The following is a 23,655-nucleotide window of genomic DNA, read 5'->3' on the forward strand; positions in this document are numbered from 1 at the left end:
TGTGCATTTTTTTTTGTGACGGGTCTGTGAGTGAGGGTGAGAAGGCGGGATGTGGAATACTAATGAGAGAGTACACCGACGGGAACAAAACAGAGCAAGAGTTCAGCCTACGACTAGGTGACCACACCTCGTCCACCCAAGCTGAGTTCCAGGCCATAAATTTAGGATTGTCTAAGTGTACTTCTGTTGGAAAGAATGTTTATATGTTTGTTGACAGCAGAAGTGCTATAGAGTCCTTAAACAGCCATAATCCTGAGTATGATTCATTAACCTCAGCTTGTAAAAATATAACAAAAGTAATAATGACAGGCGGAAATAATGTCACGTTCTCTTAGTTACCGTCCCTTGTAGGTATAAAGCCAAATGAAAGAGTCGACATTTTGGCCAAAAATGCAACAGAGAAGGAAAATGTAGACATAGCATGCTATCTGACGAATCGTCAGCTAAGCACTATAATACCTGAAGAGCAAGAAACCACTGCATTGGAGAGAAGAACAAAGTTGTATGAAAATAGCTCAACATTTAGACACTATATACATGTCACTCAGGACACATGTATTGTTATGGGAGGCAGGGAAACGTGCTAGTTGATACAGTAACCATGAGACTGAGTTTACTGGATAAGTACTTTTGAGAATATAAATACCTTGTGGCTGCTCAGACAGATAATGTGGGTTTGGCGATCATGATGCCCTCACACTACAACGTTAAGTCCTACACTGTCCTCTCCTCCCTCAATATGGAATTGGGATATTACAGATGTAACAGAACAGGTAATCTGGATGATTAACAATAAGAAGACTGAAAAAATCTTACACAGATTTAAAAGACTTACTCCAAAAAAATGATATATTATCTGTAATTTTGTGATCCTGCAGTGTGTATGTACATACCTAAAGTATAAAAGCATTTCAATATATAACTCCTTATAAGTTAAAATAATGATCTAGCCAGTGACTGGGCATTGTAAGTATAGCTGTGTAGTGAGGCTATAGTGGAGTGGGGGTGCTGTGGGAGGTGAGGTGGCTATGGAACCTAGAAAGATTTGGGGGAGGGGGGAGGGTTGGATAGCTACTGCTGACTCCTCCTCACCCTCCCTTGGGGCTCCATCTGCTAGCCGGTCCTACAGTTCACCTATTTCTGATCCTTTATGATTGTACCATTTCACTCACTTGATCTTAAATTTAAATGTATATTATATACATGTTAGTTAATAAGATGTATATAACTTCAACTTTATTAGCCAATTCATGAAAATCCCTTCTGAGGGACCAACACGGTACAGGGTGAGAACAGAAATAATATATACTCATCCTTTGGACAAATACTCAAGTCAATAAACAGTTTCAAATTCAAATTCTGTCCTTTGTGTGTACGCGTCTGGGTGTCTGTGCTCGTGTCTTTTAATTTGCCTTGCTTTATCTATCTCTGTTTCTGTTTCTTTGTCTTCGTCTTTCTTTCATCCTTTTTATCAGTCTGGCCGTCTGTTTGTCTGTCTGTTTTGAAGTCGTTGTGGCTTCTTTACTTCAGTGTGTGTGTGTGGGGGGGGGTCGGTCTCTCTCTCTCTCTCTCTCTCTCTCTCTCTCTCTCTCTCTCTCTCTCTCTCTCTCTCTCTGCCTGTCTACGTTCTTGTCTGGCGTATGGCCGTATGTCTGTCTCTCTTTTTTTGTATGTGTCTGTCACTGGGCATGTGTTTATGTCTGTCCGGGTGTTTGTATCTATGTTAATTTTGTTTGCTGTCTATCTTTCTGACTCTGTGTGTGTGTGTGTGTGTGTGTGTGTGTGTGTGTGTGTGTGTGTGTGTGTGTGTGTGTGTGTGTGTGTGTGTGTGCGCGCGCGTCGTTCAACTGTATTATGCCAGTTTAAACTATGTGGCTGGGGGTTCAGACGGGCATCTATTACGCAGGATCAAGGAAAACTTGTTTCTGTCAATGGAGAAGTAATGCGTCCCATGCAGTCCAGAACGAATCGGTATGCTGAAATTTAGCAGACTTTTGGGGTGTTGGGGGAGAATTTTGTGTGAAATTTTGAGATGTTTGAGTGGGTGTGCAAGCAAATGAGTGTCTGTACGTCACGTAGGGAATCTCGAAACAGTATGTATGTATGTATGAATGTATGCATGTTTGTAAGTAGGTACGCATGTACGTATGCATATATGTATGTGTGTGTATATATGTATATATGTATGTATGTGTGTGTATATATGTATATATGTATGTACTGTAGGGGCAGCTGTGCACAGAAATGACCCAGGGTGGTAGTAATGTTTTTTGCTTTCAGTACGTGATTTACAGGTCGTGAAGGGAATTAATCTGCTCGGCCAGTGGACACGACTTCCCGCCACTGGAGAGACGATTCGACCCTTCCCAGTGGTGCATACTTGGGTAGCGGTGTGAAATATTTTTGAACACATGAAAGATGAAGATGCAGCCCGCCCTTCAAGGCCCGTCCCCAGTTGGGACTGAGCAGAAGCCAGGAGGAATGGTAAGCAAATGCTCTACCGACACAGCAGACGGAGGCTGCGAAGGACGAAAATAGGCAAGCAGTATTATGACAAGTTTACGGCCTGTACCAATTTAGGTTTTTAGTTTTTATTATTATTATTATTATTAATCCACTCACTTGATGTAGTGCTGCCTACTTCTTCCTTATCCTTTATCATTCTTTTTCTGTGCCTGCCCTCCTCTCTTCCTATATCTCCCATCTTTCCTGTCACTTCTTATTGCTCTTCTTTCCTTTACAGGTGGCTTTGCATTGAGTGACAAGCCAAATGGTTTCCTGTAAGCCAAGAAACCATTTACAACGCTGGGTGGTAACCATATAACCAACTCATACGCGCTCCCTACGTGTCAACAAGTGGGTTGGTGGAGGGTTAGTGCCCCTCCCCATAAAACCAATAACTCAAAGTCAAATGGCCACCCCTTAAGGGATTATGGCGTCTGGCAATAGATAGACAGATTAAGTAGACCCCGGCAAGGATACCATAGTCCGTAATATTTAAGGATATGGAACACAGAATACGTCCCATGCTGCATTAACTCTTCGACAAACCTCCAATTGCCGCTTACATTTTGAAGCGGATGTCCATAGCTTATAACCTTCATCCAGACCTAGCTTCCTTAGTAGACAGCACAAAATTATTTAAAAAAAAGTGTTTATATTAGGTAATGACAGTAACTGATACAGGCACATGCAATGAAAGTAAGGTATGCCAATATATAGGTAACTGGTAGACGAATGAAGCTCCCACAATGGCGATTAAAAGCGCTCTTTAGGCAGAGTAAATTCATCTGTCAATAGCCAAAGCAACCAAAACAGAGTTGACGACAATCAGGTCTCGGAAGTTGGCCAGAGCTGGCGAGTAAAATTGACCTGAGTTGGCCAGAGTGAAAATGACATATTTGCTTACCGCCACCGCATCATTATTACTTAACTCCGTCAATCCCTGGACGAACAAGAGCACACACACACACACACACACACACACACACACACACACACACACACACACACACACACACACACACACACACACACACACACACACACACACACACACAATGTACAGCAGTTACTAAGCCTCTAAATGACTAGTCTATAATATATACCTTGATTTATACAGGTTACTGTTATAACAGAGACAATATGAAAAGCGTATGAGTTATCGGCCACTGTTGTAATTTACGAGACAATAAAGATGAACTGTCGCAAACTCTGTAAATTTAGGGTGAAAACTTCAACTACTATTCCTCAGCGTCCACAATCCACTTATTCTTGATGCAAAATATAAAATGAAATCAACCTTGGACAGAACAACTACCCTTTGTCTCACTGCTTAGGAGAATTAGCCACCACAGGAGAGTGAAAGGCAGAAATGACGAAATATCAGGCGAGTCTTTTATCCCCAACTGTTCTTCCACAGCTACACTCTCCCCTATATTCCAGAATATTTATCTGGTCTGTCTTTATAAGTCGCCTGATGAGTGCTTTGACTAATGACCAAGAAAATAACGAAACTGTGACTAACCAGTTTAATTCCACTTACAACCAGTATGGCAATGTTTTGTTAACTCCTTCAGTCCGTTGACGTATCTTAAGATGCTGACAAGCATCTCAGCATTCAAATCTATCACTGAGTACTTAAGTAGGTAAGTAAGTAAGTATGTAAGTGACCGAGATGTAGTATACTATTAGTCTCAAACAATTTTAATCTGATTTTAGTATAACGTGATGAAAAGGATGAGGGTCACCAGGGGATGACCTATTGCTTCTGAAAACAGTAGGTCAGTGGCTCAGGCCACTGGGCATTCAACTAAAAAAAAGTTTTAACCCTATTAAGCCCATTCTCGGTGGAAGGACTGTGAGTAAGGCACGAACGGGGTCAAGTCTGAGAAAATCAGTCAGAAGTCAGGGCTACAGGGCAGGGGCAGAGTTTGACCTGTGTGTTTGCGAAAAAATAAAAAATAAACAGTTTTGATCTTATCTGGAGGGAGGGATGAGCGTTAGTCAAGGAGATGACATACTGTTTTATAGAACAGTAAGACATAGTCAAAGTTACATAGGTAGGTCAACTAAGAAAAAATGCAGAGTATGTATTTATTTTAGACCGAGCGTGGTGGGGAGGTTCAAGGTTAGGCAAAGTTTAAAGGAATCGACTCTGAAAACAATGAATCAAATGTCAAAGTCACTGGGTACGGTTAAAGTCTGACCTGTGTGCGTTTTAAGGTAGTGGTATCAGCATGTGCTCAGCTTACCTCCAGTAATTTCTACAGCTCTGGCTGTCTTCACGTGATTTTCCTCACCCTTTTGCAAGGGTTAGGAAAGCTTAAAGGCGGGTTGGCTGAACACAGAGCAATGAATGATAAAGTATGATAAAGGAAACATAAAATCTATGCTTGGTTATATTATGCACAAGGGAGTAGGGAGTGGTTGTCTGATAATGACGTAGGGTTAAGGATAAAGATGCAAAAACAATGGGGAACAGAGACAGAGAAACACAGGAGAAAACAACTTGCGTAAAGTAAGTACAACTGCTGCAGGAGTAGAAATGCAGAGTGGCGTTCAAGAAAGATATGGAACAGTAACTGGGTAAATATCAACTTGGAGCAGATGGCGGAAGTGGAGGATGTAAGGGTTTCACAGACAACATTTGTACAGCACGTGAGGTGGTATGCGCGGTGAGGGAAAGGGGGCAAGGGGGTGAAAAAAAAAAAAAAAAAGGCGTTGTGGAATGATGAGGTTTTCGCGTTGTAAAAAAGAAGACGAGAGCATACAGTGACTGGATGGGAAGTAGAGGGACTAAGGATGTAGAAAGACTAGGAAATAGCTTATGTTAGGAAGAACAGAGAAGTGAAGAGACTAGTAATCAAGGGTAAGAAAATGGTGGAAATAACATGAGTGAGTAGCTGAGGGAATGCAGGAAACATTTTCTACTGGAAATTAAGAAAGTAAGACAAGGTGAGAAGGGATGCAGCCGAGGGATGAAAGATTAATACTGTGGAATGTTGGTCAAAAAGAGAGAGAGCAAAGCGATCCAGCGTATATAGAATTTTAATGAACTACGAAATATCAGAACTAAAGTGGCGCAAGTACAAGTGATTGGGTAATGGTTGGTAAAAGTGAAACAATTTAAGAGGAAGGGATCAGTAAGAAGGAAGTGTGTAAGGCCGTGAAGAAAGTGGAAATGTAGAAAACACGATTTACTAATGGAGTTTGTGGCGATATGTTGGAATATGGGGAAGGAGTAGCAGGTGAAAGGGTCTGTAAATGTGCAGATTATCGCGGGAGAATGACTGGGTTCCATCAAATTAGAAGTCAAGTATAACTGTTCCCTTGTATAAAGGCAAGAGGAAGGATGAGTATGTGGCAGTCGTGTGAATATTTGTCTTCTACGGGCAGAGGGTAGGTTCATGGGAACGATACATTTCGACAGAGTTAGCGAAAAACTGAGAAACAAACATGATTTAGACATGGGATTTGTCTTGCTTACTAGGTTGTCCAGTATATACATGCATGGTGTTATAAGAGAGATACATGGTGTGGCAGTTGATGTGGGAGTGTCTCTAGTGAGGGAAGGTAGGGCTGAAAATTGCCTGTACTGTTGTGTTCTGATTGTAATATTCTGATGAATAATTATGCAAGCCAGTTGGAAGGCGTGGTGAATGAGTTTGGAAGTATGTGTAAGAAAAGAAATTATAGGTGACTGCAACGAAGAATGTAATTAATCTTTGATGTGAATGAAATCACAGACTGAACTGCGAAGCAAACTGGTTGGGTAATGGAGACGGTGAGATTGTTTTAATATTTATTCCTGTCAGCGAAGTTGAAAGGAGGTGACGTATTAACCTGCGTCTTTATCGTTTTGTGTGTAGGGTATCTCAAACAGCTGTTTGAGATACCCTACACGCATATCTATGAAATTTGGTGAATGGATGGACAGAGAAACAAGGAAAAGAATATTAGATTTTGAGGTGTATCCAGATCCGAATGCAGAAATGAATGATTTTGTGTGTGTGTGTGTGTGTGTGTGTGTGTGTGTGTGTGTGTGTGTGTGTGTGTGTGTGTGTGTGTGTGTGTGTGTGTGTGTGTGTGTGTGTGTGTGTGTGTGTGTGTGTGTGTGTGTGTGTGTGTGTGTGTGTGTGTGTGTGTGTGTGTGTGTGTGTCTGTGTCTGTGTGTATGTGTGTGTGTGTGTGTCTGTGTGTGGGGGGGGATGTGTGTGGACGTTTAGGTGCGTCGTACTGCTAATGTTGTGCTTAAAAATATTATATGTAGCCTACACTGTGATGGTCGGGATATGTGAAGAGAAAAGAGGAGAGAAAGAAGAATGGAAGACATCTGAATCAGCAAAACATATGTGAGCGAGAATGTGAGGGAGAGGGAGACCGGGGATGAGATTGAGAGATAGGGTGGAGAGGTAGATGAATGACCTTGGTATGAGTTGGAGGAAAGGCAACTTGATGGCAGAGGACTGGGTGATGTGAAGGCGATGTGTTAATGGCGATCTCCTCGGGAATTTGACTATCTTACTATATAAGGATTAAGAAATAATAGTAATCTCTCCTTTTGGAAATGCTAATTAGTAATGGTAATCCAATACCTTTTGGTTACTAACTGATATAAACAAAACAATGCTTTGCGGGTACTGACTGAAGGGCTGTAACTTGTTTTACTTAATATTTTTAGTAGTAATATGATATACAGGGCACGGTGGTCAATATGTAACGCTCCTCTTCCACGCTGCCGGGCGATTTCTCGTGTCCTGTAGGATGACTCATTCAGTGTTATCATTGTCTATCCTATATCATTAATTAGTTTCATGCTTCCACTGCCACAATCACACCCACATCAGCAGACAGAGCTGCTTCCCCAACACAGATGATACCGCCAGGTAATTCTAGAGGAGCTCTATTTACAGGCTACCCTGTATGGAAATAATTTTCCCTCTCAGACATTGCCTTATTATTATCTATTCTAGTTTTAGAATGTTTTTAGACCTTAGGACTAGCTCTATCCACTCAGGGAACGTGATAGTTCTTCATCACAAACCCCTTGGTTGGCGAAATGATAAATTCTGATGTAGGTACTGACCGTGTTTGTGCGTGGCGGTGACAGTGATGACTGAGGTGGTAAGGGGGGCGTCCTCGGCAACCACGGCACAGTATCGGGGCTGAGAGAACTCCAGGGGGGCAGACTCGCTTTCTGACAGCAGACGCGTTGCTGGGGGAGAAAACCAATAGAGCTTGAACAGGTGTCACACGGGAGACTTAGGTAGTTATTAACAGGTTTCCTTCATAAACTGGCAAAATATCATTAAAACATAGACAGACTAGAATAAAGTAAATAGCCTTTATTTTGACAACAGACAAGTAGCTGGAGAGGAGGGCGACAGAGGTCCTTTAATCCATGTCATTAAGCAGTGTAAGTTTAAATCCTTAACTGTTACAATATGCCTATGTCTTATTATCCTTGTTTTCTTCCTGCATTTAAATTAATTTCTTCAACCAAGCAATGACGTCTTGTACTAAATGAGTTACTGAAAACTACTGTATATGTACCACATGAAGTTCGAAAAGCCATCCTGGAGCTGAATACTAAATTCTTGATGTTAAAAAAAAATCAGTATAGTTAAAGGCTTAAGTAAGAAAGTCCAGTCCTACTCCTTAATTATATTTGTCATTCCTGAAGAGAAAACATTGCCTGGAGATAGCAAGAATAAGATAAATGTCACACAAGATGCCCACAGATCACTCTATGATCCTGAGTTTTATCTTATTTCTTGACAACTTTATAAGGAATAAAGGTTTCTTATAAAGATGTTGCGTTTTAAATGGAATCCCTCACTACTTTATTACGAGAAGCGCTTCCTGAATCTGATAAAATAGTTTACTTCTTAATAGAATAATTTAAAAAAAGGAACCATACTGGAGGGGGTTATGGAAGAAGAATTAACCCACTGAATACAACAGACCCTCCCTAAGCTCACCAAATATCAATACATAAAACAGTTGGAAAAGGGTAAAGGAAACCTTCATTGTACGGGTTTGGTTGATTAAAAAGAATTAATCCTTTGCATGGAAAAGTCGTACCTAAGTTCTAGAAAGTCGTGAGGAAGCAGGTTATATACAAGTACTGTACAATGACCATGTCGTCATGAGTGTGAAGTACATAGTGGTGACTGTGCCAGTCGTAGCTATAATTTCAGTGTGCCTGTTTAATTTTGGCAATTGTATGAAATGTTAAATGTGATTCTATGGATGGCTTCAGAGCACTGTGTTTTTTGCGCACATCTGTTAAGGTTTTACTTTAAATTTTTATTGGTGTTGGTCTTTTGTCATCGTTTCTCTTTCGCATGTTCTCTGCCGTCGAAGTCACATGTGATCCTTTGTGTCTTTTTGGACTGTTCCTGTGGCGTGGTGAGACGTATACAATGAACAGCAACAAACATATGGAAGTAATGGTTTAAAGCGCCACTTGAGACAGACGTAAAGTTTGTATTCTTCATATCAGTACTGAATTCCACCCATATGAGGATATAAAAGGCGCCTAGAAGATATTTGACCATGTAAAGTCACTGGATATCGTAGGCTATTAAAATAACCATTTAATGTTCTGCAATACAACACCTAGACTCAGGCTTCTACATCACACAACGAGTAATACTGGTTTGAAAATTGTTGCTTTTATATGAAGAGAAAATGGAGATGTGTTGGCAAAGAGACGATGGTGCATGGAGAGTGATAATGCTTGAGTGAGTGGTGGCAATGGAAACTGTTTAGCTGTGACAAGAACAGTCTCTAAACCACCAGCATCATCACACGTACCACTACCACAGCTACCACCACCACAATCATCACAGCTACCACCACCACCACAGTTTCCACCAAAACCACAGCTACCACCACCACCACAGTTAAAACCAAAATCACAGCTACCACCACCACATCACCATAATCATAGGAACCACCCATACCACCATAATCATAGCTTCCACCACCACCACCACCATCATCATCACAGTATACTACCACGACAGCTACCACCACCACCACCACCACCACTACCACAGCTACACCACTGTATGCCTAATAAAATCGTCTGTTTGTGGCTCATATGAAGTAATAGATCTCGTAGTGTAGATTCACAACCCCCTACTCTCTCTCTCTCTCTACCCCTGCAAAAACGTATGAAAATCTCCACGAAATGCCCTGCAGCCTCTGCTACGTGCACGTATTTTAAGACCAATGAGGCAGTTCAGCACTTGCTCAAATGACAGCTGTTTCTGGTTCATGCTTTCCTTTGCTGGAAACCATCGATCTGTGCGTGCACACAGAAGCAAAGTGCTGAACGGCTCTATTGGCCGGACAACACTTCCTCCTGCCACCAGTGGGAAAATTAAAGGCTAAAATACCCCTTCAGAATATAATAATCAATCGACACAAAACTGAACTTGGCCCACCTGGGACTCTGTTCCAACCATCCTGCCAAGTTTCATTAAAATCTTTTTTCCATTACTGGCTGCATTACACACACACACACACACACACACACACACACACACACACATACACACACACACACACAAACACACACAGGATTACTGTATAAAAAATACTTTCCAACTCTTGTACGCTCATGTTCCATTTTCTTGCACCTCATGTACTGTACATGGAAAGAGGGTTAGGATGACGGCTGAGTGGATACATGGATGGATGTTTATAATAAGTGGATGGATACAAGGATGGATGTTTATAATGAGTGGATGGATACATGGATGGATGTTTATAATGAGTGGATGGATACATGGATGGATGTTTATAATGAGTGGATGGATACATGGATGGATGTTTATAATGAGTGGATGGATACATGGATGGATGTTTATAATGAGTGGATGGATACAAGGATGGATGTCTACAATGAGTGGATGGATACATGGATGGATGTAATGAGTGGATGGATACATGGATGGATGTCTATAATGAGTGGATGGATACATGGATGGATGTACTGTATATCATAACTGGTATGCATACTCTAATATCATAATTATCATATCATTATTACCATCAGCATCCTAACCCTGCCTTCCACTAACCAAGTTCCTCTTCCTATTCCTCTCCGTCCTTCCGTCCGTCCGTCTCTCTCTCTCTCTCTCTCTCTCTCTCTCTCTCTCCAGTGATACTCATCATCCTATAATGTTATGCACATCTTCACAGTTCATTTGAACAATGAGGTCTTTCTGGGACTGGAATAATAAGGACAAAAACGAAATTCTGATGGAGCACTTAAGTCTATTAGGAGTAACTACACGGGAGCTGGTAGCACCAATGTATCTCTCTCTCTCTCCACATATATCGTGCCAAGACTGTGGGTTACAATTTACTACCTTTTAATTTGACCTGGATTTGTCTAGAGTGTACAAAATGATCTAATGGTGGTGAATGATATTCATAGGTATAATAACAGCAGAGAATGTGTTCTCGGGATAAGTTTTGAAGTCCTTAACATTAAATTTTTCTCTGTTGAACAGCGATTCTTGGCATTAGTCTGGATATACCTAAATGCACTGATTGTAACGGGAAGGTTATAATAAATGATTCTTTCAACTTTCTCCTCTCTGAACTATTTGTTATTTGTCTGTTCCATCTCAGCTTGTCATTCATACCGACGTCATTTCTCTCTCTTCTTATCTGTCTGGCTCATCCTGCCACTCTATCTCTTTATCGGTTAACAATCTCAGGTTTCTTTGATTTATTCTCAGCGCCATTATATCGTCTGTAGTAAGTTGGAATAAAGCATTAACGTTGTCTCGATTATTGGGGTGTTAAGGGTAGAAATGTTAACAATCTGAGTCTCTTGTGACTCGCTCAGCTGAATAAAGTCGTTTGCAATAGATGGAATAAAGCAGTTGAGGAGTCTCGCCCATTAGAGAGATAATGGTAATAGTTTTAACACAGTCCCCTGTGATCCAAGAAGCTGAATTCAGCTGCTCGGTATTCGCTGGAATTCAAGTTGTTCCTGGCATGACGAGGTCAATATTTAGCAGAACATCATAAATCCCCTTTGGCCTTGGAGACTTGAGTGACTGAAGGGGGACGGAGGTTAAAGGAAGTCTTTGTTAATTCGTGTGATATATGGACGTCTTTATACTTCTTGCTACCGTCCCACGATTTAATTCAATTTACGTAAGACATCTTGTAGTAAATGGGTTAATATTCAGCAAATCTGTTTTAATTCCTTGGATCAGATGACATGTTTTATTGCCTTCTTTCCTCTAGACGATTTCGTCTCCTTCAAGTGGTTAAGGCTGAATCTAATATCTCCAGACAGGGAAAGCACTCAACTAATAAAATAATCCGATGGTTGCAAGAATGGTATTAAAACGAAGTGTCTGTACTGAAGGAGTAAGTGTATCGAGTTAATAAGAAGCTTTTAACAACTTATCTCACACCTTCCTCAGGCTCGGAGAGACGAAGGCAGAAAAAATTTTGCCAGAGCCGAGATGTGAAAAAGTATATTACCGAAAACGAAAAATCAGGGCGTCCTGGGTAAACCATGTCAAAATTCAAGAGACTGATGATGGGCAAATTCTCGTTAATAAATAGTACACCAACATGGATCACATTCTTAGTCGCAACGGAGGTACAGTTGCTGATGACCAGTGAGCGATAGTGATCTCCCTTATACTTCATTCAGCATTTACAGTACTAATACCGTGCCCTCCGTTTTCTTTTTCAAGGTTCCCACCCCCCTTATCTGGACACCTAATTCACACTTCAATATACTGTATATAGTGTGCAAGCGATCAGTTTAGTTTCTCGGCCTTAACCACATCAGTACGGGTGTTTTTATTTTATTCCTGCTGCTCTCTCGGTGATACATTCACCATGGCGAAAGTCATGCATTTACATAAACCCGTCAATTTTGTATGTATATATATATATATATATATATATATATATATATACATATATATATATATATATATATATATATATATAATCTCAGCCGTTTGAGTGTCCACTGCAGGACCGGCCTATTCCGACCGAAGTGGGGACGATACAGCCAATGTATCTCTACCAAGTGGCTTAGGCTGTCTAGCAGGGGCTGTATGTAGGGTGAGAAGTGCTTGTAAGTGTAACCGTAGTGTTGGAGTGGCTTTGGATGTGAGTGCAGTCTGTGAACGAACAGTGTAATCGGCCCGCGCAAGCCGACTGGGTGCAAGCATACTGTACTTTATAGTATGCGACACTGGTTCAGCCACAGCACTCGTTATGTCCGCCATTGCAGTAGGTGGCCAGAACAACGCTCCCAAAGTTTATTACTCTGGCGGGGCGCGAACTCTTGTTCTACAATGTACGAAAATGCACACTTTACCACCGTACCAGAGGCTCATATAGATATATATATATATATAGAGAGAGAGAGAGATTTTGATATATATATATATATATATATATATATATATATATATATATATATACCTAGGCTGCTTCCCTCAAATAAAGGGAGGTAGCCGAGACAGGACGACACACTCCCAATCTACTCATCCACACAAACACATTCATTCGCATCTTAGCCCCAAGGGGTGAAGGGACAGATCATCACCACACCACACCGCTCGAGGGTCAACGGTGCAGTGCAATCAGTGACATCCGCAGCAAGGCCTGACAGCAGAGCTGGTTTACCACTGCCACATCATAATGGACCCATCCCTTTCCCGCACCTGACCTGATCAGCTGATCAGACCAAATACGGAAGAATATCCTCTCGGGGCTGCGTCATCATTTATTCGTTCACAGTTTCCCTCCAATCATTTGTATCACGCGCAGCCACTCTTGCTCAACAGACACCCCTCTCGCATATATATATATATATATATATATATATATATATATATATATATATATATATATATATATATATATATATATATATATATATATATATATATATATATATATATATATATATATATATATATATATATATATATATATATATATATATCGTGGATAATTTCTTGTTCAAAAAGGCTTAAACACTCTCGGGCCTATACGTCATACTCCCGGGTAAGTACACCATCTGGCTTCAGTAGGAACAGATTAGGCTACTAGATTAATTTTGTTGTGGGAGAGAGTAGGCTGAAATTAACGTAAAATATTCACAGGCTGCCACGACTCACTCTCCGCTGACTTAAATCATCTAGTTTGATGGGAGTAGTATACTAGACTTGTCTCAACCATGAAAGGGCTAATGATAACTGTCTTAACACTATCATGTTCCCACACTCACTCTTTGTTGGTGTTAGCTGGAACAGAATCCCACACTTCTCCCGACATTTATACATTACCCGATGATTAAGCGGGTAATAATATCACTTTTTACTATAACAACTTCAGCTCGAGCATGTCTTTTTGTAATTTCATTCTTGCTGTCATCAGGTGATATTTATTCACCTTAGGAGACCCGATCGTGTGAAGGGATTACTGATGGCTGTACTTTGCCGTTCTTGCTTGAGAAATATACAACTGGATAAATACGTCTGGATGTAACAGAACTAAATTTTTAAACTTATGTCAGTGAACTGAAACTATTAATCTGGCAATGTTAGGAACCAGGAAATATTTATACCAATCAGTTTACATATCCAGTTTCACTTTACTAGTTTTTAGGCTAATATATCACATCAGCCTAAGGACGTGTTATTTTCTTGCTGTATGCAAGGCATTTTTTTTTTCTTTTTAATGGCCGGTTTCTTGACCTTGACAACTGGAATATGAACTTCATTAACCCAGTCAAAACAATATGTACCCCTTAAACTTAATAAAATAATCTAAATGTACCAGAACTAATATAACTTTATGTGTCTTCGAAGTGACGGAGTTAATTTCCGTCGATTGACCTGAATCCAATTCGCATAATCCTGTAACCAATGTCCCCAGCCTCAGCTGTATATTACATCCCTTCCTACCCGGCCAGCCCTTCACCATCACATCCCTTGAGACCACACCACCACTGCCACTGCCCGTCGAAATTCAGTAGTGTAAGGAGGCTTGTTTCATGGGCTGTATTTCCACCTATTGAGGATCCTTTTTTAGGAATATTTCCTTCCTTAACTTTCGTTACTTCTTGCCTTAAACGTCTGTAGTACGTACCCTAGCCATCTTTACGTTCATGATGCGATAAGATAGTATTGGATAATGTTTAGTTAATACTGTTTGTCATTTATGGAATATGTTTCGATAAATGTGTTTTTGCAATATTATATCAATCCGTCCGTCCGTCAGTCTCTCTCTCTCTCTCTCTCTCTCTCTCTCTCTCTCTCTCTCTCTCTCTCTGCAGGTACTTCATGCAGATATTCAAAAGGTAAAAAGGAACACAAAATTTGGCGAACGCTATCGCATATTCACATCTTTAGTGGAGATGTAAATACATGAAAGTGAACGGGAATTGCCTAGCTTCTTTCTTGCTTGTGGGTATATACAGAATGAAGTAATACTAGAGCACATTTGGCTTAATCGTTTGTATCTTTATACTGTAGATGCGCAATTATTAACATAGAAATGCATCGCTAAGCTCATAAAATTTCACCTTGAAAATCTATGTTTATTAACCAATTCATAAAAAGACACATCATTAACTAAGCGACCGTTTGAGAAGAGAAATCTACCAGATTTTGAAACCTGACAGGCCGGCTTTGAAGATGACCATGTTCACTGACCGAATGTGAAGACCTGAAATCTATTGAACTTTAAACAAAAACGTCTGTCCGTCCCTGAAGTACACAGCTGAAGCCTTATCAACCTTGAAACGTTGATAAATAAATATTAACAGTCCCAGTGTACAGTACTTTATCCGTTCTGTCGTTCTTTTGAATAACGTACTGGAAAAATAATCGAGCAAAAAAAGATTATCTGTCATGATATGATTTAAGCATGTTAAAATGGCAATGGGAATCTGTAATGGTTTTCACTGACTTTCAAATGAACACCAACTAATGATTTTATTTATTTATTTTTATTTTTTGACATAATACTTGGCTACCTGCACAATGATAAATAACATGAAGCGATAATGAACCCATTAAATAGTGTATAATTTATTAACATTTTGAAATGAAGCCATCATAGTCCCTTGCTACAGTGTGCTGAATGTGTGTGTGTGTGTGTGTGTGTGTGTGTGTGTGTGTGTGTGTGTGTGTGAGAGAGAGAGAGAGAGAGAGAGAGAGAGAGAGAGAGAGAGAGAAGCTGTCGCACCGTTTTTTAACATGACAATAGCCGGATGGACCCTCTCTGTTACGTAATTATGATGATATGCGAAGAAATGTGTACCAGCTACCTATGTGTTGGAGCCAGGATTCCGTGGCATGAATGGTTGGTGAATGAGTTTGTGGCCCATGTCACTGACCATGCTTTTTACTATTTTCCCACTATTAAATTCTTTCCTTTTCCTTACTTTCTGAAACGTACCTCACCGAACTTGCAGGTGAGCAACACCCCCCCCCCACACACACACAATTACCTACTGACCGTGAATTACACCGAAATAACAAGATTGCTCTGGCCTGGTATTGCTGGTGCCACCAGGGTTGTGTGATTATCATCCAGCCTCGTAGCCTACTTGTAAGAATGTAAGTCTGACCAAAGCTAAACTTATTTAGCTTAGCATAACATACCCAAGAACGGATTATTAGTATGTTATATTAATCAAGATGATACTTAAAGGCGCAGAATTACCTTTTATATTTTGATTATACAGTAATGGAAAAGGGCAGAATGAAAGAGGGAAGTGGAGGAGCGATTGGGGAAATATGGATTGGAACAGATGGGAGACGTGAAAGGTTTCTGCAAGATATTCACAGAAGAAATCTGTGCAGCATGTGAGGTGGTGTGTGGGGTGAAGAGAAGACGAAAGAGGGTGCAGGGAACAGCATGGTGTAGTGAAGAGGTGAGACAGGCTGTGACACAAAAGAAGAAAGCATATTGTGAGTGGATGAGAAACAGAGGCGTGGAAGAAGTTAAGAGACGGAAGCAAGAGTAGAGAGGAAGCGAGAGGTGAAAAGATTAGTAAGAGAGAGGAAGAAGAGAGTGGATGAGGAATTTGGAAGGAATTTGAGTGTCAAGTGGAGGGAATGTAAGAAAATGTTCTAGAAAGAGGTAGAGTTAGACAGGGTGCCAAAACAGTTAGCTGGGGAATGCAAGATAAAAATGGTAGATTATTAGTGGAGAAGGGAGAAAAAGTTAGCAGATGGATTGAACACTTTAAGGAATTGTTGAACAGAGAAGGAAATTAATGCGGATATAACTGGCTGGGGAATGGCTGGGAGAAGGAGGGATGTGTGAAGAGAGGAAGACATCAGTAGGATGGAAGTTGTGGAAGCAATGAAGAAAGTCAAAATGGGAAAGCCCCAGGAATTGATGGAGTGTGTAGTGAAATGCTGAAGCATGGGAGAGGGATGGATGGATGTGGAATATGTGCAGATTGGCCTGGGAGGAAGGGAGAGTCCCGGAGGCTGGTAAGTCAGATATAATTATTCCCCTGTACAAAAGAAAAGGGGAAAAAGAAGTATGTGGTAATCCTAGAGGCATTTTCTTCTTAGTGTAATAGGAAAACTATATGGAAGGATACTTATTGACAGAGTGAAATAACAAAGAAATTAGTTGGAGAAGAACAGGGAGGTTTTTAGGAAGGGATGAGGTTGTGTAGATCAGATATTTAATCTTAGATCTTTAGTGGAAAAGTTTCTAGAGAAGGAAAGAAGTTGTATGCGGCTTTCATAGATTTGGAGAAAGCATATGACAGGGTGGATAGACAAGGACTGGGGAAAGTATTAAGCATACATGGAGTAGATGGGAAGTTGTTAAAGGCCGTGAAGAGTATGTATGAGGGTGCTAAGGCTGCATTGCGTGTGGATAGTGAATTGAGTGAATTTTTCTATTTGAAAGTTGGATTGAAAGAATGATCTGTCATGACTTCACGGTTGTTGAATCTGTATATGGATCGGGTTATAAAGGAGATACAAGGTAGGGCAATTGATGTTGGAGCTGCCCTAGTGAGAGAGGGCAGTGTTTGGAAACTCCCTGTACTGTTGTTTGCAGATGATACAGTGTTGTTAAGGGAAGACGAAGGGTAGCTGCAAGGTTTGGTGGATGAGTTTGGGAGGGCGTGTAAGAAACGGAATCTAATGGTGAATGTAGGGAAGAGTAAAGTTATGGTATTTGAGAGAAGTGAAGTCAGTGAATGTACAGTGAGGCCGGATGAGGAGGAAATGTAAAATGTGAGTGTGTTTAAATACTTGGGTAGTGTGATGAGTAAGGATGGAAGATTAGAGGGTGATGTGCTTGAAAGTGTACAACAAGGGAGAAAAGTTGCTGGTTCCTTGAAAGCAGTGATAATTAACAGGGAAGTGAGCATGGAAGTAAAAAAGTTACTACATGACTGTATTGTGATACCAACTCTAAAGTGTGGAAGTGAAGCTTGGACCTTGTTGGAGGGACAGAAGTCAAGAATAAGTGCAGTGGAAATGAGTTATTTGAGAGGAGCCTGTAGAGTCACATGGAGAGACTGACAAATGAAGAAGCGAAGGAGCGTTGTAGAGTAGATGTGGATGTGGTAGGAACCGTTAGGAGAAACACATTGAGGTGTTTTGGCCATGTGGAGAGGATGGAGAGTGAGAGACTGACAAGGAGAGTGTATGTGAGTGAGGTGGAAGGGGGAGTGGGAGGGGGAGGCCAAGGATGAGATGGAGGGATGGAATGGAGAGGTGTATTAGAGAGGGAGGTGTGAGCTGGGAGCAGGGCAATGAAATGGCGGGGGACAGGGTGACATGGAGGTAATTTGTTTGTGGCCATCCCTTACGGGATTAAGAAGTCTGGCAATAGATAAATAGACAATAATGGACCGTTGTCTCTTTGTATGAGAGTTTATTCAGCTGCTCCTCTTAGATATGCGGACCGATTATGATGAAACCATGCAGGGAAACTCCCCATGTACCACTAATTTGGTTATTTAATTATTTTGTTGTTGTTTTCCGGATTTCGAAAAGTACTTTATGTGCAAACTTCATATCAACCCTTAACCCGCCGTGTGCTGGCAGACTTTGAACCCTCATGGAGCCTTGGTGCCGGCCAATTTTCGACTATTTTTTGCAAGATAGGTTAGAAATGATGAGAAAACATGGAGAACAACCATAAAAGTACTCATAGAAGCCATTTAGGTCGATTATGAGGTCGATTCTCCCTAAGCAGGTGGTTGAAAACTTCTGAGTAACGCCTATAGACTTTATCGGCTGCCGCCGACACACATTAAGTTGAGGTAGGAGATCTTCGTTTTCTTCATCGGTAACTATGCTATTCAAGCCAAGGACACTCATGTTGGGTATATAGATGATATAGGAAGTGGGTACAGATGCAGGAAGGGTGCGTGTCCATGCTAGCCATCTCCCGCCAAATTTGAAGGTTCTCCTGTTGACACCGGATGCAATTGCAGACCATACAGATACGGCTCCGGCACTGTCCACAGACGTAGGCACCGACGTACCTGTATGGCTCCGGCACTTGGTGGGTTAATAATTTGTCTTCTATAACGGAGCCAAAGGAATCTATTACATTTTCTTCGAGACTTACCACATAACTGTTTGTACATAAATATATAGTTCATTTCAAAATTCCAAAACATAAACAAAGGGTGGCAGAGTAAACAAATGTAAGCAGCCGTAAGCAGCCAGAGTAAGTAATGTTATGATGTTAAGGTTGATTCAGTTATTCCCAGGAAACACCTCAGCTAAATATTATCGCCTCCTGCAAACTTTAGTTGAACCCTCAATAGAAATGTGTAGAATGATAGTGAAATTATTAAAGATAACCACAATTGAGCACCTAGATAAAATATAGCACACTATACAGTAGAGCCAGCAGGGGGAAAACAATGTGCTGGTGGAAGAAGCAGGTAAATATAACTCATCGTCATCACCATCATCATCATCATCATCATCCGGACCTCCTTTCCCACCCAAGGGCAGGGTGAAGAGAAGCAATGTCCAGACAGCCCAAATTTGCCCAATCCAATGGGCCACGCCTCCATTCACTCATCATTGAAGCCCCCGGAATCCTGTCTCTATCTGATACACCAAAAACATTCACCACAATCTGTAGCTTCACATAATCGTATCCGATAGAGTCATTCCAGACGCTGCCATGTTAAAAAGGGGGTGCCAAAAACCCTGATCATGCACTTCTCACAACATTCATCCAGCCAGCTCGATCTCTTGTCAGTTCCCTAGCCTCACCGACTTCCAAACCTCTCTTTCTCACACATTCATCCACCATATCTCTCCACCTTCTCCTTGGCCTACCTCGCCTCCTCCCTCCTTCGAATTCACTCATATATACAGTACCTTTTTCACCACTCTATTGTTATCCGTTCTCTCCACATGACCATACCATCTCAGTACACTCTTTTCGATTCTGGTGTCCACCAACTTCCTCACTCCGCATCTTTCACGAATCACATTATTTCGTATCCTATCCACCATCTGTAGGCCTACTTCACATACATTCCTCAGCAGTCCCATCTCCATTGCTCTCACTTCTGACTTTTCATTTTCATGCCACACCATTGTCTCACATTCATATGTTAAGTTGGTGCTAAGACTCCTCCATATAAGCCTCGTGCAGCTGCAACACTCAAGCCTCTGTTTCTTATCAAGGCCTTCATTGCACCAGCTACTTTTTTTCCTTGTGTCTCACAACTTTCAACTTCTTTTGCACATATTCCTCTCTTTTCTATCACTGTACCCAGGTATTTGAACTCTCTCACCAATTCCAGTCTCTTTCCATTCACTGCTACATCGCACTGGGAGTCACCTTCTCTCTCAATAACCATCACTTTTTTTTCTACATTTACTCTCAAGGCATGACGCTTACAGACATCAACAAAACTCTGCACTAACCTATCAAGTTCTTGTCCGGTACTTGCAATGTAACTAATGGAAGAAATAGATGTGAAACTAGCTGCATGAAGTTCTCCATGACGAAAAGCTAATATCCGCCACCCAGTGTATGAAACAGAGTTATTTTCAGCATTAAAATGATTTGTAAGTTCAGAAGGGGTGGCTTTAGTCTGTCTGAGTAATATGATCAATAGAAACATTTTGCACTTTAAGGGTTCTTTGAATTTTTCTTCACTTAATGCTAGTAATTATATCCAATCTAACTTCAGCTGGTCTGCCTGCTGAACTACTCATACTTTTGCAATGGAAAAAGAGGAAAGATGAAACAAGGGGAGGTTACGTGAAGTGAGACAGTGGAAAACAAATCTACTGATTAATACTAGTATGTAATCAAAAAAAAAAAATGTCACACACACACACACACACACACACACACACACACACACACACACACACACACACACACACACACACACACATATATACACACACACACACACACACACACACACACACACACACACACACACACACAAAAATATATATATATATATATATATATATATATATATATATATATATGAAGCCTCTGTGGTACAGTGGTAAAGTGTGCATTTTCGTACACTGAAGAACAAGATTTCGCACCCCGCCAGGGTAATAAACTTTGGGAGCGTTCTTCTGGTCATGTACTGCATTGGCAGACATCATGGGTGCTGTGGTTGAACCAGTGTAGCATACTATAAAGTATGCTTGTACCCAGTCGGCTTGCACTGGCCGATTACACTTGGTTCACAGACTACACACACATCCAAAGGCACTCCAACACTACAATACACTTACAAGCACTTCTCACCCAACATACAATCTCTACCAGACAGCCTAAGCCACTTGGTAGAGATACATTGGCTGTATCGTCCCCGCTTCGGTTGGGATAGGCTTGTCCTGCAGTGGGCACTCAAAACGGCTGATGATATATATATATATATATATATATATATATATATATATATATATATATATATATATATATATATATATATATATATATATATAAAACGGTGGTAGGCGATGATGGCCACCTTTAAGCGCACCAAGATTTGTAAGTGACAGGAAGTGAGTTTTGTTATGTAAAGGCACTCCTGTATGGAGATACCGATGGAAAATAACCCACCCAAGGATCATGGCCCTGACTTAATAATCTTCAGAGCCTTCGCATTTTGTGCGGCAAGGTCGTAATTTTAGAACTTTTCATATTTCCCGCACTTGATGACCTTTGACCCCTGACCTGGCGTATATAGGTCATACATGTATGGAGCACACTTGTAGTAATCATTAATACCTATCAGCATGCAAAGTTTCATTCGATTCCATCTGCCCACTGTGGAGCTAGGGAACTTTGAAATTCGCAAAATGGCCCACCAGAGGTTGGAATTCTAGGTAGCACTGCCAGCGACTGGAAATGGGTTTCGACACTAAATGTCATTCTTGTATGCAGGTTCTCTAGTGCAATATTTCACTCAAGAATCATGGCTCTGGCTTAATAATCTTAGGAGACTAAACATTCGCGAGAGCATAGTCGTGATTTTAGCTATTTTCACTATCTTGGATTGGATGACATATGACCCCTGGCCTGGCCAATGTTGCACACAGGTATACTGTAGAAAGTTGGAGTACTACCCAGTGTCTATAAGTATGTAAACTTTCATTCAATTCCATGGAGCTGCTGGGAACTTGGGGGACAATCTTGAAAACCAGTTCTAGCTGCTAAGGACGCTGAGGCCAATTTTCGTAGGGTTGCCACTCAAAAACAAGAGGAGTGTGAGGAAAAGGATGGCACTCTTTCGGAGGGAAATTACCTCAAAATTACGCCTAAGGAAGCCAGAGCTCTCTACGCCCATTAACAATGCTTCGGTCGTTGCTGGGCAACGAGTACTTGCCTAAAAACCAAAGCCTTCCGGACACAACTAGGCCATTGACCGGCCACTGTGTCTGGTCACTGTGTCCAAGCTTGGACGGAATCGGTTAATTCTGAAGAGTACAAGTGCCTGCCACAATTAAATGGGAAAGAAAGAAAAAAAGAAAACATGGCTAACAAGAAGGATAGCATTGACCTGGCACATATATATATATATATATATATAGATAGATAGATAGATAGATAGATAGATAGATATACTGTATATATATATATATATATATATATATATATATATAAATAAATATATATATATATATATATATATATATATATATACATACGGTACTCGTATACTTCACCCTGGTATGTAGACAGATAGACCAACAGGTAAGTAAATATACGGTGTATGTTATACATTAAGGCTGATAACCGGCCTCATATCTGGTGTGACACAAATGCTTCTCGTGTAAAAATTCCCCTGAAAATTAAAAGTTGTCTGCGACTTTTGAAATTAATTTCGTTACACCGTGACAATGACTGCATAACCTTTTGAACTACTGATCACTAAAACTATGCATGTCAGCCCTCAGACACCGACCTTTACATCAACGACCATTGTATACTTCTTAGCCTATGTACTCTTTGTGCTTGACCCTATTATCCCAAGGGTTAAATATTATCTGAATAATGTTTAACTTTTCTTAGCATATAATACATAGTATGTCCTGGAGCTGAAAACATGGCGAATGTCTTCAGAAACATAACTTTGGTGTCTACGACTATTTAAGTTTCTCCTAATTGTGTTGTTTAATTTCTTTGTCAAGATCCTATTCTTCCTGTTTGTGACAGAAGGACTAGTATTTTTAGTTTTAGTAATTACTTTAAACACATTACAGTTAAATGGCATATTATTGTCCCACAAATTATTCCTACCATGCTACCATGTTGCTGTTTTCTGTGATAAAGGGCAGGCCATAATAACAGAATTTCGAGCTCCCCTGAGGCGCTAGCAACGGCCAGGCCACTAATTACAGAGGGTACACAGGAAACAAATATGCCAGATTGGGAACTTGTGTGCGGGTCTATTGATCTTTCCCTCTGCACTTTTCTGAATATGTCCTTTTCATGGCATTGGCAGATCACCTTACATATATACACACACAAAAAAAAGGCGACTGTGAAAAAATCTTAATATACAGGAACCAGCTGGCCTGGCATAAAAGTAGGATAAATATAGTTACCCCTGATTGTCTTTTAGTGGTGTTTCTGGTTATTCTATGAGAC

The 23,655-nt window shown here is 40.7% G+C and overlaps 1 protein-coding gene across 1 annotated transcript in view; it reads right to left on the bottom strand.

Annotated features, from left to right (window-relative positions):
* Positions 1–8,077, bottom strand: part of LOC145409023 (putative neural-cadherin 2) — a 532,112-nt gene extending 524,035 nt beyond the window's left edge. Inside the window, exons 1-2 of the mRNA XM_080279591.1 lie at positions 8,056–8,077; positions 7,589–7,717 (exon numbers count right to left, since the gene is read on the bottom strand). Coding sequence (XP_080135717.1) covers positions 7,589–7,717; positions 8,056–8,077 — 151 coding nt within the window. The remainder of the gene's footprint in view (positions 1–7,588; positions 7,718–8,055) is intronic.
* Between the last annotated feature and the right edge of the window lie 15,578 nt (positions 8,078–23,655).

The sequence above is a fragment of the Coenobita brevimanus genome, chromosome 79 (assembly GCF_032717465.1).
Source record: "Coenobita brevimanus isolate Jiangsu-jjx chromosome 79, ASM3271746v2, whole genome shotgun sequence".
In the NCBI taxonomy this organism is placed as follows: domain Eukaryota; kingdom Metazoa; phylum Arthropoda; class Malacostraca; order Decapoda; family Coenobitidae; genus Coenobita; species Coenobita brevimanus.